The sequence below is a fragment of the Eurosta solidaginis genome, chromosome 4 (genome assembly GCF_040869045.1).
Source record: "Eurosta solidaginis isolate ZX-2024a chromosome 4, ASM4086904v1, whole genome shotgun sequence".
Classification (NCBI taxonomy): Eukaryota; Metazoa; Arthropoda; class Insecta; order Diptera; family Tephritidae; genus Eurosta; species Eurosta solidaginis.
In genome coordinates this window covers 172602291-172616166 of record NC_090322.1, presented here as the reverse complement: position 1 = coordinate 172616166, position 13876 = coordinate 172602291, and the positions used below count along the sequence as shown (strand labels likewise).

General features: G+C 37.8%; 1 protein-coding gene across 6 annotated transcripts in view; it reads right to left on the bottom strand.

Moving 5' to 3' along the window:
- Window positions 1-3308: 3308 nt before the first annotated feature.
- Window positions 3309-13876, bottom strand: part of Moe (Moesin) — a 274557-nt gene continuing 263989 nt past the window's right edge. For all 6 annotated transcript variants that reach the window (XM_067783785.1, XM_067783786.1, XM_067783787.1 and 3 more), the window contains 4 exons: window positions 12372-13138; window positions 7640-8027; window positions 7346-7558; window positions 3309-5355 (listed from right to left, as the gene is read on the bottom strand). In XM_067783785.1, the coding sequence (XP_067639886.1) occupies window positions 5191-5355; window positions 7346-7558; window positions 7640-8027; window positions 12372-13138 (1533 nt within the window). In that variant the 3' untranslated portion in view covers window positions 3309-5190. The remainder of the gene's footprint in view (window positions 5356-7345; window positions 7559-7639; window positions 8028-12371; window positions 13139-13876) is intronic.

The following is a 13876-nucleotide window of genomic DNA, read 5'->3' as shown; positions in this document are numbered from 1 at the left end:
TCCTGATGGCCGGTCTGTCTGTTCCCTTCTTTTCCGATATTTTTCATCGCAACCTTTGCCACATCGCTAGGTGTGTTCCCGTGAACACGCTCCCAAGTAGATCGCAGCCATATACCGTAGCAGCAGACCGTAACAAAAGTTAAAAAAAAAGATACAAAAATATTAAAATTAGGATGTTTTTTTAATTTACATACATTTTTAACATGTGTATATTTTGGAAAACAATCAATGCACATATGGGGAGTGTTGGGGCATTGCGGACATGTAGTTGTCCTTTTGATATTTTTTCTTGCTTCCTTTCGACAAAGTTTTTTTTTGACTCAGAGTAGCATAAAACGCAAGCACGTCGGATGCTTTTATTATTATCATCTACTCTCTTTGTGATGTTGCGGGAAATGCGGGAATGTGAGATCTAGTAAGTCCTTAGCAAAGCGTTCACAAAATGTTCGTATATTAATGTTTTTATTCGTAGCTGCTTTATACACAGTAAAGGCATTTACAACGGAAGGTCCGAGTAAAAGTTCAATTCCCAGCTTTCGATACCATTTTAACTTTGCGATGGGTATTTGAGTAAGAAGCCATTTGGTCGGAAAGATCAATGCCGGATTTCCCCTTATTATATTCTACCACAGCCAATGGCTTTTCTGTTGCTCGTCTTTTACGTCTCGGTCCTCGACTAGTTGAAGGCTCTTCAGGATTACTTGCTCCACCTGAAGTGGATACCATTATCGGGGTATGTTTCGTAGATAGCATTCTGACGTAGCGTTTATTTTTCCACTTCAGCACAACTATACCATTGGCATCTTCACTAGCTACTACTTCGCCTTTCTTTACAGGAGCAACCAACCCTTCTTTTGGGAAATGTTCATTGTTGGCACGGAGTGTACCGACAACATGTATTTTTTGATCTAGCATTGAACGAGCCAATTCATAGCTTGTGTAAAAGTTGTCTACATATAAAGTTCGACCTCCACCTTTCAACTCAATGATCAGATTCTCGCAAACACTTTTTGCCAAACCGACTTCTGTTAATCCACTTGATGACTTTCCGGAGTATATTTTCACTGACCAGGTAAATCCTTCAGTAGGGCACATCTTAAATAGCTTTATACCATAAGGATGAGCTTTATTTGGTATATATTGTCGGAATAATAGTCTGCCTCGCCATCGAATAAGGGTCTCATCAATTACTATGTTTTCACCTGGTACGTAAATTCTTTGGTATCTCATTTGTAGCATGTTATTTTACCAAGCGAATATTGCCCACTTATTGTCTGAGAAGTGCATGAAACTAAACAATAGTTGAAAGCGATTGCGTGACTTTGTTTTCCCCGGTATTGAAAAGTTGTAGAGCGAATCTTGGGACCAACAGTCTTATAAAGATCAGACTTCACCAAACCCATCCACAAAAGAAGGCCCAGGAACTTCTTCATTTCAAAATCTGTTGTTGGTATCCAATTTTTTTTTTTCGAGAAGGTCTGGCAACAGTAGCTTTACCTAAAAATTCTTCCGCATACTTATTTGTTTCTGGTACAATTAATTCAATAACGTCGTTGGTAACAAATAGGAGAAATACATCCAAACAGGAAATATCTGTTGGAATACACTGTTGCAAGCCCTATCGCTCAATGAATGTAAAAGTTTTCTCACGAGAACTAAATTCAGTCCGGAATAATCGACTACGTTTGACAATGCTGTTGGGTTGTTGTTGTTGTAGCGATAACGTTGCTCCCCGAAGGCTTTGGGGAGTGTTATCGATGTGATGGTACTTTGCCGGATACAAATCCGGTACGCTCCGGTACCATAGCACCATTAAGGTGCTAGCCCGACCATCTCGGGAACGATTTATGTGGCCACATTAAACCTTCAGGCCATTCCCTCCCGCCCTACCCCCAAGTTCCATGAGGAGCTTGGGGTCGCCAGAGCCTCGTCTGTTAGTGAAACAGGATTCGCCGCGGATAGGTGAGGTTGACAATTGGTATTGGAGAAGCTATATATTGCGCTGGCAACCTGAAAGGTTGCGCTACACAGCCCCTTGAATCTGGTATTTTAGTCGCCTCTTACGACAGGCATACCTATTGCGGGTATATTCTGATCCCCTGACCCGCTGGGGTATCGCCGCTGTTGGGTCGTCCTCAGCCATGTCCCAGTCGTCTTCAGTATAGTAAATATCAATGTTATTAGCAGAGTCAGTGTCCGAATCATCTGGTAGCCAGTTTTCATCAATCAACGAGTCATCGCACGAAAAATAATCATCACTTGCTTCCAACGCTTCACGTGTTTCACGTTCTCTAAGGCTTCGCTTCGCCATTTTTCTAATTCAAATAAATCTACAAAAATAAAAGAAAAAGAAAAATAAAGAAAACAAAGAAAAATAAAAATAAAGAAAACAAAAAAAGAAGAAAAATAAAAATTTAGATAGCACAAAATGAAAATAAAAACAAATATAATAAAAAATTGAAATAAATGTAAAGGAAAATGCATATAAAGAAAAAAAAAATTAAGAAATAGCAAAAAATCGGGTCGCACATCTTCGTACGACAGCGATTTTTACGTACGAAAACGTGCGACTTATAAAAACAGTTATAAAATCCAAAATAAACAACAAAATCATTCGGAATTGGCTCAGAACGCATGGTACTCGTTATCGAAATGTACCCGACCTTTATCCGGTAAAGCACCAACACCTATAACACTCCCCTATATTATGTCCCTCATAAAAGTGCTGTTTTTCAAATCATACTTTGCCAGACCAGTTGTTTTTTCCTTTTATTAGATCTCCAAAGATGTGATTATAAGCCGTATAAGTTCATGCATACATAAAAAAATTCTGCTGGTGTGCTAGCCAATTGTGAGGAGAGACCTCTCATTGTGTTGTGATGAATCAAATTCATGATTACTCGGCTTTCATCATTTACTTTTTTGGCGCTTAGTCGTACACGTAGTTCCGGACATGCCAACAAATTATTCCAAGGGATCTCAGATCGTTCTCTACTTGGCCGTTTCAACGTAGTGGGGGCCTCCCTCTTCCTCTACGAAGACGCGATACCCCGACCACGCCTATATATTACGGTGCGATTTAAAAGTGTGAGATGCTTACCTGTTACATGTTGAAATCGCTTTAGAAGCCATCCACGTTGGAAGCTCTATCATTGATAAAGAAGTATCCAAACCAGATGATAATTATGTGTTCCATCTATTATTTTACAAGTGTAAAAGACGTATCTAATTGAAACAAACCATTTTGGTTGTGGAACATTTTTTAAAACATGTTTGTTTGCGTTCTTTTTCTTTTAATAATACAATGGTTTATTTTTTATTTTATTATATTATGTATAGTATAATTATTCTGCCAAGTAATAATAACAATTTGCTGTTTTTTTAGGTGTAAATGGATTTCTGTTGTTCTATTTTTATTTTTGCTTGTTTTGAATAATTATCTTTCCATTTATCCTTTCAAATTTATAGTATTTAGGTTATGTTTTGCTTGTTTTAATAATAATGTGTAATAATTATAATAATAAAGAACAACTATACCTTAAAAGTATTTATGTATATCATTAAAAAGTTTTGTTTTTTTCAAAAAAATACAATACAATTTATATTTAGTATATATATATATATATATCTGTATGTACATATATATATATTTAATGATACGCAATAATAAAAAGAAAACTATGTAATAATAAAATTAAGACGGTTTTAGGAAAGAGGATATATAACTCGATTGATATTGGAATAACCATTAAAATCCGGAGAAAACAATTGACATTTTAGTATCGCATGGGAAAAATAACTACTACATATTATTATTATTTTAAACAAATTCAAAAATTAACTTCTCTGCGCACATATTTTCTTATTTTATAATATATATGTATGTATGTATTAGGGCTGTGAACTGCATCCGGATTTTTCAACTATCCGGATAAACCGGATATTCGAATAACCGGATAGCTAAGCAAAAAATCCGGCTATCCGGCATAAATGGAAAATCCGGATATCCGCTGTTCGGCTATCCGGATACGTAAACGAAAAATCCGGATATCCATATATGTCCGGATACTGGAATATAAAAGTTGAATATCTGCATATCAGAATTGAACGAAGCAAGCATCGAAAAATTATTCACAAAATATGTTTGTAGATTATTAAATTAACGGCAAAAATTAAAAAGCTACAATTTTACAAACAAGTGAAAATAAGAACAGTGCCATTTGTTTATATTGTGAAAAAACGCTGTTAATTGATTTAAATGCCCCACGAATTTATTTTCGTTAATGTTAAATAAACATATATGGTACATCAATTTGTTGCTTGCACTGGATACCCAAAAATACGGTTATTAACTGGATCTTCATAAATCCGGATATCCGGATAGTTTCAAATACGAATATTAACCGGATATCCATGCCGTACGGATTTTATCCGGTCAATGGATAACCGTATGGATATCCGGATATTCGAATATGCGGATAGTCCCAGCCCTAGTATGTATGTTTATGTTGTTGTGGTTTTAATAATTAATTAAAAGTTTAATTGAAAGTATTTTAAATAAATGCCAAAAAAACAGGAATTTTTTGGTTAAATTAAAATAAACACAAAAATATAGATGATTTTACAATCAAATCGTTAAAACACATTTAATAAATAGGAATAGCTGAGCATTCCGTTAACTCATTTACTACGGTTAAATTTTTGTTTCTTCTTTTATTTTGTATGCCTAAAAAAGGAAAGAAAATGCATTTGAATGTTTCTAACAATTTGATTTGTAAGCGTTTTGTTATTGTTGTTGTTTTTAATTTTTACTCTTTTATCTATTTACTTTGCGACATCGAAGACATGCTTTCTATCAAAAGTGTATCAAATTTTTTTACTAAAATTGTTTGTATAGTACAGTATTTGTTTTTTATTTTTGTTTTTTTTTTATCTCACGATAGCGAACGTCCTGCTATCGTCCGCGTGTAGGAGTGTTTTACAGTTAGTTGGTTGTTTAGATGCTGTATTGTTGTAGTTTCAATTGTGTTATGCTGTCAACCAGCTCTTCTCTGCCGGTTCTGTTGTTCTGTACAAAAATATGTATATGTTTGCTGGACGGGTGGGGGTACGTTTTTGCGTTACCACCAGACTGGTAATCACCATGAATACTCCGCAGCATCAAAACTCACCAGCTCGGCTTTCTACAGTTTACATATTTTCAAACTGATCCACACGACGCTTTGTGTTGCCTTTTCGTATTTCACGTAGTGTCTTATACTTGTCGCGTCCCTGACGCACATTTTCCCGATGAATTTTATCGTTTTGCGTCTCTTTTGTTTCATCACGTGATTGTGCCAAGTCCTGCTTCAATGCCTAGACAAATAAAAAAAAAATTGCAAATTTAGTTATATTGTTGACTAGTAGGGAACCCGGCGTCGCGCGGCCTGAGAATTTACTAATCTTATCACTATTTCCTCCTCCATCTAAACCTCTCCTTCTCGCATAGTTCTTGGCACCATATGGGCAAGTCCTGTGTAACGAAGACGGCATTCGCACGTATTTAAACGTGCATACAAGGAAACATGAGAAGTGGACTGAGCGGATATTACAATGCTTGAACAGCACTAATATAATGCTTGATTCCATAAAAATTGTGTGTACCTCAAACATTTAAATACTTATTTATGACCAAATATAATGCGGTTCGGACGCAACAAATTTAGAAGTATTTTTTGGCGCGTCCGAACCACATTATATTTGGTCATAAATAAGTATTTAAATGTTTGAGGTACACACAATTTTTATGGAATCAAGCATTATATTAGTGCTGTTCAAGCATTGTAATATCCGCTCAGTCCACTTCTCATGTTTCCTTGTATGCACGTTTAAATACGTGCGAATGCCGTCTTCGTTACACAGGACTTGCCCATATGGCGCCAAGAACTATGCAGACAGTACCTATACGTTACTTCCGGGAGTGTGGACGCTCCGTTGACTGTTTAAGTAATCATATCTTCGGCATCACTGCTGTCAAACTCAGTGCAGATTAATGGTTGTAACGCTAAGAATGTAGCTGGATGGCATTGAAATTGCTTCTTATGAGCGAGAGTTTTTTTCTTCGCTATCTCGCAAAATTGATTTAAACGAGTTAAGATGTCCAATGCTTCCTTAACACATAGATACCATTTTACATACATTTATTTCCATTGGAAGAGAAAAAAAAATACCCGACAAATTTTTTGTACTTTTATTGTAATTTTCTGAACTTGAATTGGAAATTTCTGAACTTGAATTAGAAATTTCTGAATTTAAATTGGAATTTCTGAACTTGAATTGTAATTTTCTGAATTTGAATTGTAAATTTCTGAATTTAAATTGGAATTTCTGAACTTGAATTGAAAATTCTAAACTTGAATTGTAAATTTCTGAATATAAATTGGAAATTCTGAATTTGAATTGTAATTTTCTGAACTTAAACTGGAAAAGGTGTAGAAGACTTAATGTGGTCATATCAAATCTTTCCCGAGATGGTCGGGCCGGTGTTATTTTCCGCAACATACCGGGTCAATATCCGGAAAAGGATCTCCAACATCCAAAATTTGATTTGCCAACACTGCTTTCAAATAAGTATCTTTGTCTGTGATGCACTTCCTCCTGCCTGAATAACTCTATCATTGTGTTGGATCCACCAAGTGGTTCAACCTCTCCAGCTTGAAAAATGTTCCAGGTGTGTAGACGTGTTGGTTGCCGAACCGAAAATCTCCGTTCCAATGCCCTATTGTATTTGGTGGGTTCGTTCGACTCTGGATGTATCCCAAGACCCTTTGTATTCTACTGTAAACTGCTTTTAGAATATAATAAGCTTTATAAGGTCAACTTTAGAAAGCTGGCCCAATGTCTACAAAAACGCTTAGGAAGCTCCTTTTGATTGAAGGACTGGTCCAATGTGTAGATCAAAAAACGAGATGCTGATTCATTGGGAGCTATTTGTCTGCTCATAAAATTAAAAAAGTAATAAAGATGTCGATCTGCGGTTTTTAACAATTTTGAGAACGAACATTCATTTGTAATACATCGTCAAAAAAATTATTTTTTTTCGAGTAAGGGGTTTTTTTCGTGGAGAGTCACATATGTATATAGTTCCATGTCGGAGCGCAAAAATGTTTGGCTTAAAAACGGATTCTTTACCATTTTCAAACGTTAATTTTTTAAGCATAACATAGCAGTAAAAGCTTTCAATAAATGTCAAATCCGAGGTCACCTGAAATCTCTGAATCCGAGAGAATCAAAATCCTAGCTCTCCCTCATATACGAAATATATTAAGTGGCCGATTCAGTTAATCTGCATACTCTATGAACTCACCTTCAATTGATCATGCAAGCGTTCATTACGTTCAGCCAGTGTGCGTCTATCCTCAATTGGATCCTTGATATGTTCATCTGTGTCTAAATCGCGTGACACATCACCACCACCATCACCATTCGTAAGTTCTTCCTCGTTATCATTTTCATCCTCGGCCACATGATGATGCTGAGGTGTTGTTGATGCAGCTAAAAGCGCTGCGGCAGCTTCCGCCTATACAAAATGCGAAGGGCAAAATATATAATTTCAGTACAAGCAAGTATTTATTTTTATGTGCACTACATCTCTACTAACCTGTTTGCGTCTAGCTTCTTCCACTTCATCTTGCAGACGTTTCGTTTCTTCGTCCTTGGCGTTCACCTCATCTTGAATGCGTTGTACTTCCATTTGTTTGGCCATTATCTCCTCTTCGAGTTTAATCTTTTCAGCTGCTTCCATATTCTTGGCCTCTTCGAGACGGTTCAACATTGCTTGCAATTCCTTTTGACGCAGTTCCAATTCATCCTTGGCTGCTTGCAATTGTCGTAATTGCTCTTCCAAGCGACGTATCATTTCTTGTGCTTCCATAAGATCCTTTTGCGAACGTTCCATCTCTTCTTGCATTTGCTTAAGACGATCTTCGTATTCCTGTTGCTTCTTCTCAGCACGTTCACGTGCTGCCAGCGCTAATTGCAGCTTCTCACTGAAATGATTGATACAAGTAATGAAGGTTCAGTACGTAGTCAACAGATGGCGTTGAGACGGAGCCCATTTTCGGGGCTATTTATAGCCAATAATTAGGGAGTAAAAATGGCATTCAATCAAGGTTACACAATCCTACGGCCCCAGGTTCTACAACCCAATGGTCAACGTAACCAACACGAAGCGAATCGTGTTACAAATATGAATGTACTAGCCTTTAGTTTACATTTTATTAACGGGTTGTGCATTTGCCCCTTCACAGGGGAGTGGTTGGAGGATCTACAATATAAAAGATCCGAAGATACTTCCGAAATGATTGTCATGAAATGAACCCAAAATAGTTCCAAATGGATCAGGAAAACAGTACCGAAATTATCTTAAACTGAAACCGAAAGAGTCCGGAAATGATCCTGAAATTTTTGAACAATTCTGAATAGTCTCAAATTATTGCACTGTAACCCAAAACCATCACGAGAACAATTCCTAAACGATCGCGAACTAGCCCCGGAATGACCTTCAAATGGTTCGCATATATTCCCGAAATTATACTTAAAACAAACAGAAGTGGTGCTCCAAGCAGTCCCGAAGTGACCTCGAACACAATCCCAAAAAGTATCGAAATTTAAACATAAATATTTCGAAATTTAGCGTAAAAAAATCCCGAAAGGATCCGAAGATAGTCCCGAAATACCATCGAAATGATCTGGAACTATTCCCGAAATGGAAACGAAATAGCCCAAATTATCCGTAATAAGGACTTCTGTTCGCATTTCTAAAATAGCTTATACTCAATATTCTTACGTCCGACGTGGTCATATCAAATCGTACCCGAGATATCTTAACTAGTATCTAACCTTAGGTGCTGGTTTTAGATCGAATTTGATATATATCTGGCAAGAAAGTTCCATCGTTACAACAACATTCGTTGTCACTCCAACTGTATACTATTGCCCTAAAATTGTCGGCTATAGGTTCAGCGACTTGTTTTTCCATCAGCAGAAATCTACAGGAACCGGATCTAATTGGTTCAGCAAAGACAGAATCAGAAAACTTTTTCTCGCAGGATTCAGGACAGTACCCGAAGGTTCTTGTACAGGAGCGCATTGCATTCAAATGAGACAAATGACTGCCCTCGGAGAAGTCCTTCGGTAAGATTTTTGTCTTAAGACCAACTACAATACTGTGACGAATATTAGCATCACTAATTAATTCACATCACTAATCTGATACTAAATAAATAAAGGCACAACAACAATAAAGTAAGCTGCCACTATTGTGTACATCAAATCTATCATCATTTACTCACATACATTCAAGGCAGAATAGAGATACTCACAAACGCATGTGATCAGAAGTAGTACTCATGTATACACACGCATATGGATACAAACTACAAATATACATGTACATATATGGATGGTACCCAAGCATGAATTTTGTTACTAGACCTTAGGAGAAATGGGTGGACGAGACAATAGAGTATAAAAGCAGCGAAAGCTGAGTAGTTAAGTAATCAGTTTGATTTAAGCGCGCTATTGGTTGCGAAGTATAAGTGTTATTGTGAAGTACTTTCAAAGTAGTCTAATAAAGCCCATTTTGCATTATTGGAGTTATTTATTCAACAGTTTAGCGATACGAACGTTAGTAGAAGGTTGCAAATAAGCGGAGTTTCCCTAAATTCGTTACAATACTATCAGACCAATTCTAAATATTCTCGCGGAATTTTGTTCTCGCGGCTTTTTTTATTCCCGCGGAAAAATTCCTCTAATTCTGTTCTCCTAGGGAGAACAATAATTGGGGAATAGGAATTTCGAATTTTCGAAGTCAGCTGTTTTGTCAATTGAAATTTCGTTGCACATTTCTTATTTTGTTTAAAAAATTGAAAAGTGTAATTATTGTTGCAAATTTGTTGGAAATTAAGAAATAAAATATAAACATTGCACAGTATTTATTGCATTTCATGTGGTATTCACTGAAATGAGTAATGAATTGGTGCCACAGCAACATCAACAGCGGAACATAAGAAGAAGACGGCCGTATAACACAAATCTGCCGGAGTTGCCTGCTTTCATTCAGCAAAGCAATTTTCTGGCGGCCAAGTTGAGTTGAATTCGTCCTTCATCATATGCCAAAATCTATTTAAGCCTTATTAAAAAATCCTTGCGCAATTTATGGATGGCTGCATCAAATTTGTATACCAAGAGCTCTACCGTCGCTCATGATATACTTTTCAACTTAAAATAAAGAATATTGTGGTTGTAGTTGTTGTTGTATTAGAAGTGAGAATATTGTGGTAAAATATAAATACATCTTTTAGCACAAATTTGTACAAATAAGTGTTCTTTCTTAAAATAACCAATTTCCTTTAACTATTTTGATGCATTCCCTTTAATTTAACAAGTGAAAAAACTCCTATGAAATGGCAGAGAAATCTCCCTCTCCCTCACATTCATAATACCTACTTTTCTCCCATAACCGGTTTCCGCTTTTTCGAACATTGTTCAGAATAGGAGGAAAGGGAGAAGTGAAAAAACTCACAAGGAATTTTTATTTAGAATACGAGGAATGCGAGAAGGGAGAAAACTCGCACGGAATTTTCGTTTAGAATTGGGCTGTATAAGTTTAACATAAATAAACAAAAAAATAAATGTAAGACACGATAACCGCCGAAAAGTAAGTGGAGCTTCTCTTCCAATTTGATCCTTTTTAATTTTTCGTACAAATTGGCGGGACGGGACCTACAGGTTTTATGCCGACTCCGAACTGCATCTGCAAGGCAGATTAGTTTTCACTGAGAAGCTTTTCATGGCAGAAGTATACTAGTGCTTGCCAAATCACTACCGAGGGGCGAATCCGCTTAGAAAAACCTTCTTCTAAAAATGTTTGATGTTGCTTTGCCCGGAGCGTGAACCCAGGATCTTCGGTGTGGCAGGCGTAGCACGCTACCACCACACCACGGCGGCCGCAAGTTTAACATAGCATCTGCTAAATTTATCATTTCAGCTTCTTGAGCTGAACTAACTTACTTCGGGAAGATGTTCCAAGAATGTGGATTTACTGCGGCTGGCGGGAATGGCATATTTAGGAGGCCATACACTTGCCAGTGTGTTTCGTGAAAAGAAAAATACGTCGAAACCGCAATTTTTTCGTGGCTCTTGCTGCTCTCGCCCAGTATGGAAAGGAGCTGTGCCGAAAGTAGAAGCTCTTTCCAGGGACGATGCCACTTTCTTCGAGGTTCTGCACCCAGCAAACGGTAACCACAGAGGGGTGCATTTCCTACTCTGTGTTCTCAAGACACGCACCCAGCAACTCCAAAAACCGAACTCACCAGTCCTAGACCATTAGGATGATGTCAACCCGTCGTACTTCACACAGTTCTGCAACTAAATTGCAACTGTTTAACTTGATCACTCGCGACTTTGGTCATGTGTCAACAAATAAGAACGTTTTCAGACTGAGGTTGAGCTCTCTCTTAAAATTATGTTGATGGTGAAGAATCGAAGTTAGAAAGTATGTAGTACAGATATCCAGATAAATCGGTCTGCATACAAGGTTCAACAGGCATATATCGACTGCGGAGTAAACTATCATTCTATCAGCAGCCTTCCGTTTCAAAAACGCTTTATCTCAGAAAACTTTTAAAATTGCGCTATTTCCAAAATTATTTCAACAACGCCTTATATGAGCATAAATTCAATAAATTTTGGCAAAATATAAGGCGGCCACCGTGGTGTGATGGTAGCGTGCTCCGCCTACCACACCCTGGGTTCACACCTCGGGCAAAGCAACATCAAAATTTTAGAAATAAGGTTATTCAATTAGAACAAAATTTTTCTAAGCGGGGTCGCCCCTCTGCATTGTTTGGCAAGCTCTCCGGGTGTATTTCTGCCACGAAAAGCTCTCTGTGAAAACTCAACCGCCTAGCAGATGCCGTTCGGAGTCGACATAAAACATGTGGGTCCTGTCCGGCCAATTTGTAGGGAAAATCAAGAGGAGCACGTCGCAAATTGGATCTCTTCGGAGGTTATCGCGTCTTACATTTATTTTGTTAAAGCATATTTGAATACAAATTCTGAAATAGGACGTTTTTCAAAAGTTGTCTGAAATAGGGTGTGTTTGTAAAAGCAGCCGAGAAAGGGTGTTATTCCACTCAGTGACCGATTTGTAGTGTGATACTCATGTTAAAGACATTGTTACAAAAAGAATCCCGCTTATGAGGGTGACCGCTGAACGTTTGCAGAAGGGAGAAAGATGGAAGGGCATGAGAACCAGAGAACCAATTTTTTTTTATGTAGACAAGGCAACTTTCGGACAGGATAGATTTAAAATTATAAAATTAACTTACCGCTCCTGCTGCTTGGCATTCTTCTCTTCACGCGCTTGCGCCTTCATTTGCTGCACATCAATTGTATCTGGCTTGCGACGTCTCATATATAACTCATGATTACCCATACATAACGCTAATATTCTCTTATTTATACGAACACGCGGCGCAAAGAACACAAAATCTGGCGCTTTCTTATCAATTGGCTTGATAATAAATTTCTTATCCGAAAATGAAATGTTACGTATCTCCGACCATGGGAAACCAATTTTCGGCGTCAATTTATCATCCTGTTCGTAGATGTTCAAACCGAGTGCATCCACACCTAACCATAAATCGGTACCTTTCTTATTGCGGATTTCAAAGTAATTAACACCATACATTTCCAAATCCTGTGCAATCTTCAAATATTCCATCATAGCATCTTCACGCAACATACCACGATGATCTTTCCACCAATTCATAATCGATTGCTCCCATTCATCCTTGGACATTTTATGTTGATCGATGACACGTTGTGGCAATAGGCGATCATTGGCTAAAAAGCCAGTTGTGTGAACACCCTTATTGAAATCGCCATGACGCGCTTGCACAGCATAAGAGGCGAGTAGCACAGATGTTTCGGGTGGACAATAAATTTCATCGGATAATATGGCATTCTTAACTTGCAAATAGAATAGACGCAGCGTGATGTCTTGAATGAGCTCCTCAGCCACATCTTCCGGATAGAATTTGGCGCGGAATCTGAACTGCAAAGGGTTCTCTTTTTTCACATCTTGATTCAAGACCTGCGAGTGGAATAAATAAGGTGGTGGGGGAATTAGTTTACAAACAACTCTTAAAAATATTTTACATGTTACACCATGCAACAATAGGACCTGCAGGAAATTTTTCCTAAGCGCGTGAATCTACAATTTTCAGATATCACTAGCTGCCTAGAATAAGCTTTTTAACAATACCCAGCAGGGTTTGTTCGAAATTATTCTTCGGAGAGAAAGAACTGTCGCAGCGGAGGGTAGAACAGGGTATCCCCCAGCTGATGTCCTGTGTTGGGTTGTTAGTTCTAACGATTCTCTTCGATACCTTGTACATAGGAATTGCAAAATGTAAGCCTACAGTGTTGGCTGTGAGCCCAAGTAAAAAGGAACTGATTTTTTTCAAGAGAACAGAACTTCTTGGGCTCACTGAAGCTTAATTATTTAACATCGAACGTAACGTGTAAAAGGACTACATAGTATACTTTTCGTTTAAAACAATCGTCCGCAAAAACTAGGATCTAAAACCCAAACTCGTGAAGTAGCTTTTCAGTGTAACTTCGACATAAGGTTATCGCTTTACAACGACGGTTCCAAAATTTACTGCAGTGTGGGAGCTGGCGTCTTCTCTGAACAACTTAAGGTGCCGCTTACAGTCCGTGTTCCTAACTCATCCAGTATGTTCGGTTGTTGTTGTTGTTGTAGCGATAAGGACCCTCCCCGAAGGCTTTGGAAAGTGTTATCGATGTTGATGGCCCTTTGCCGGATGCA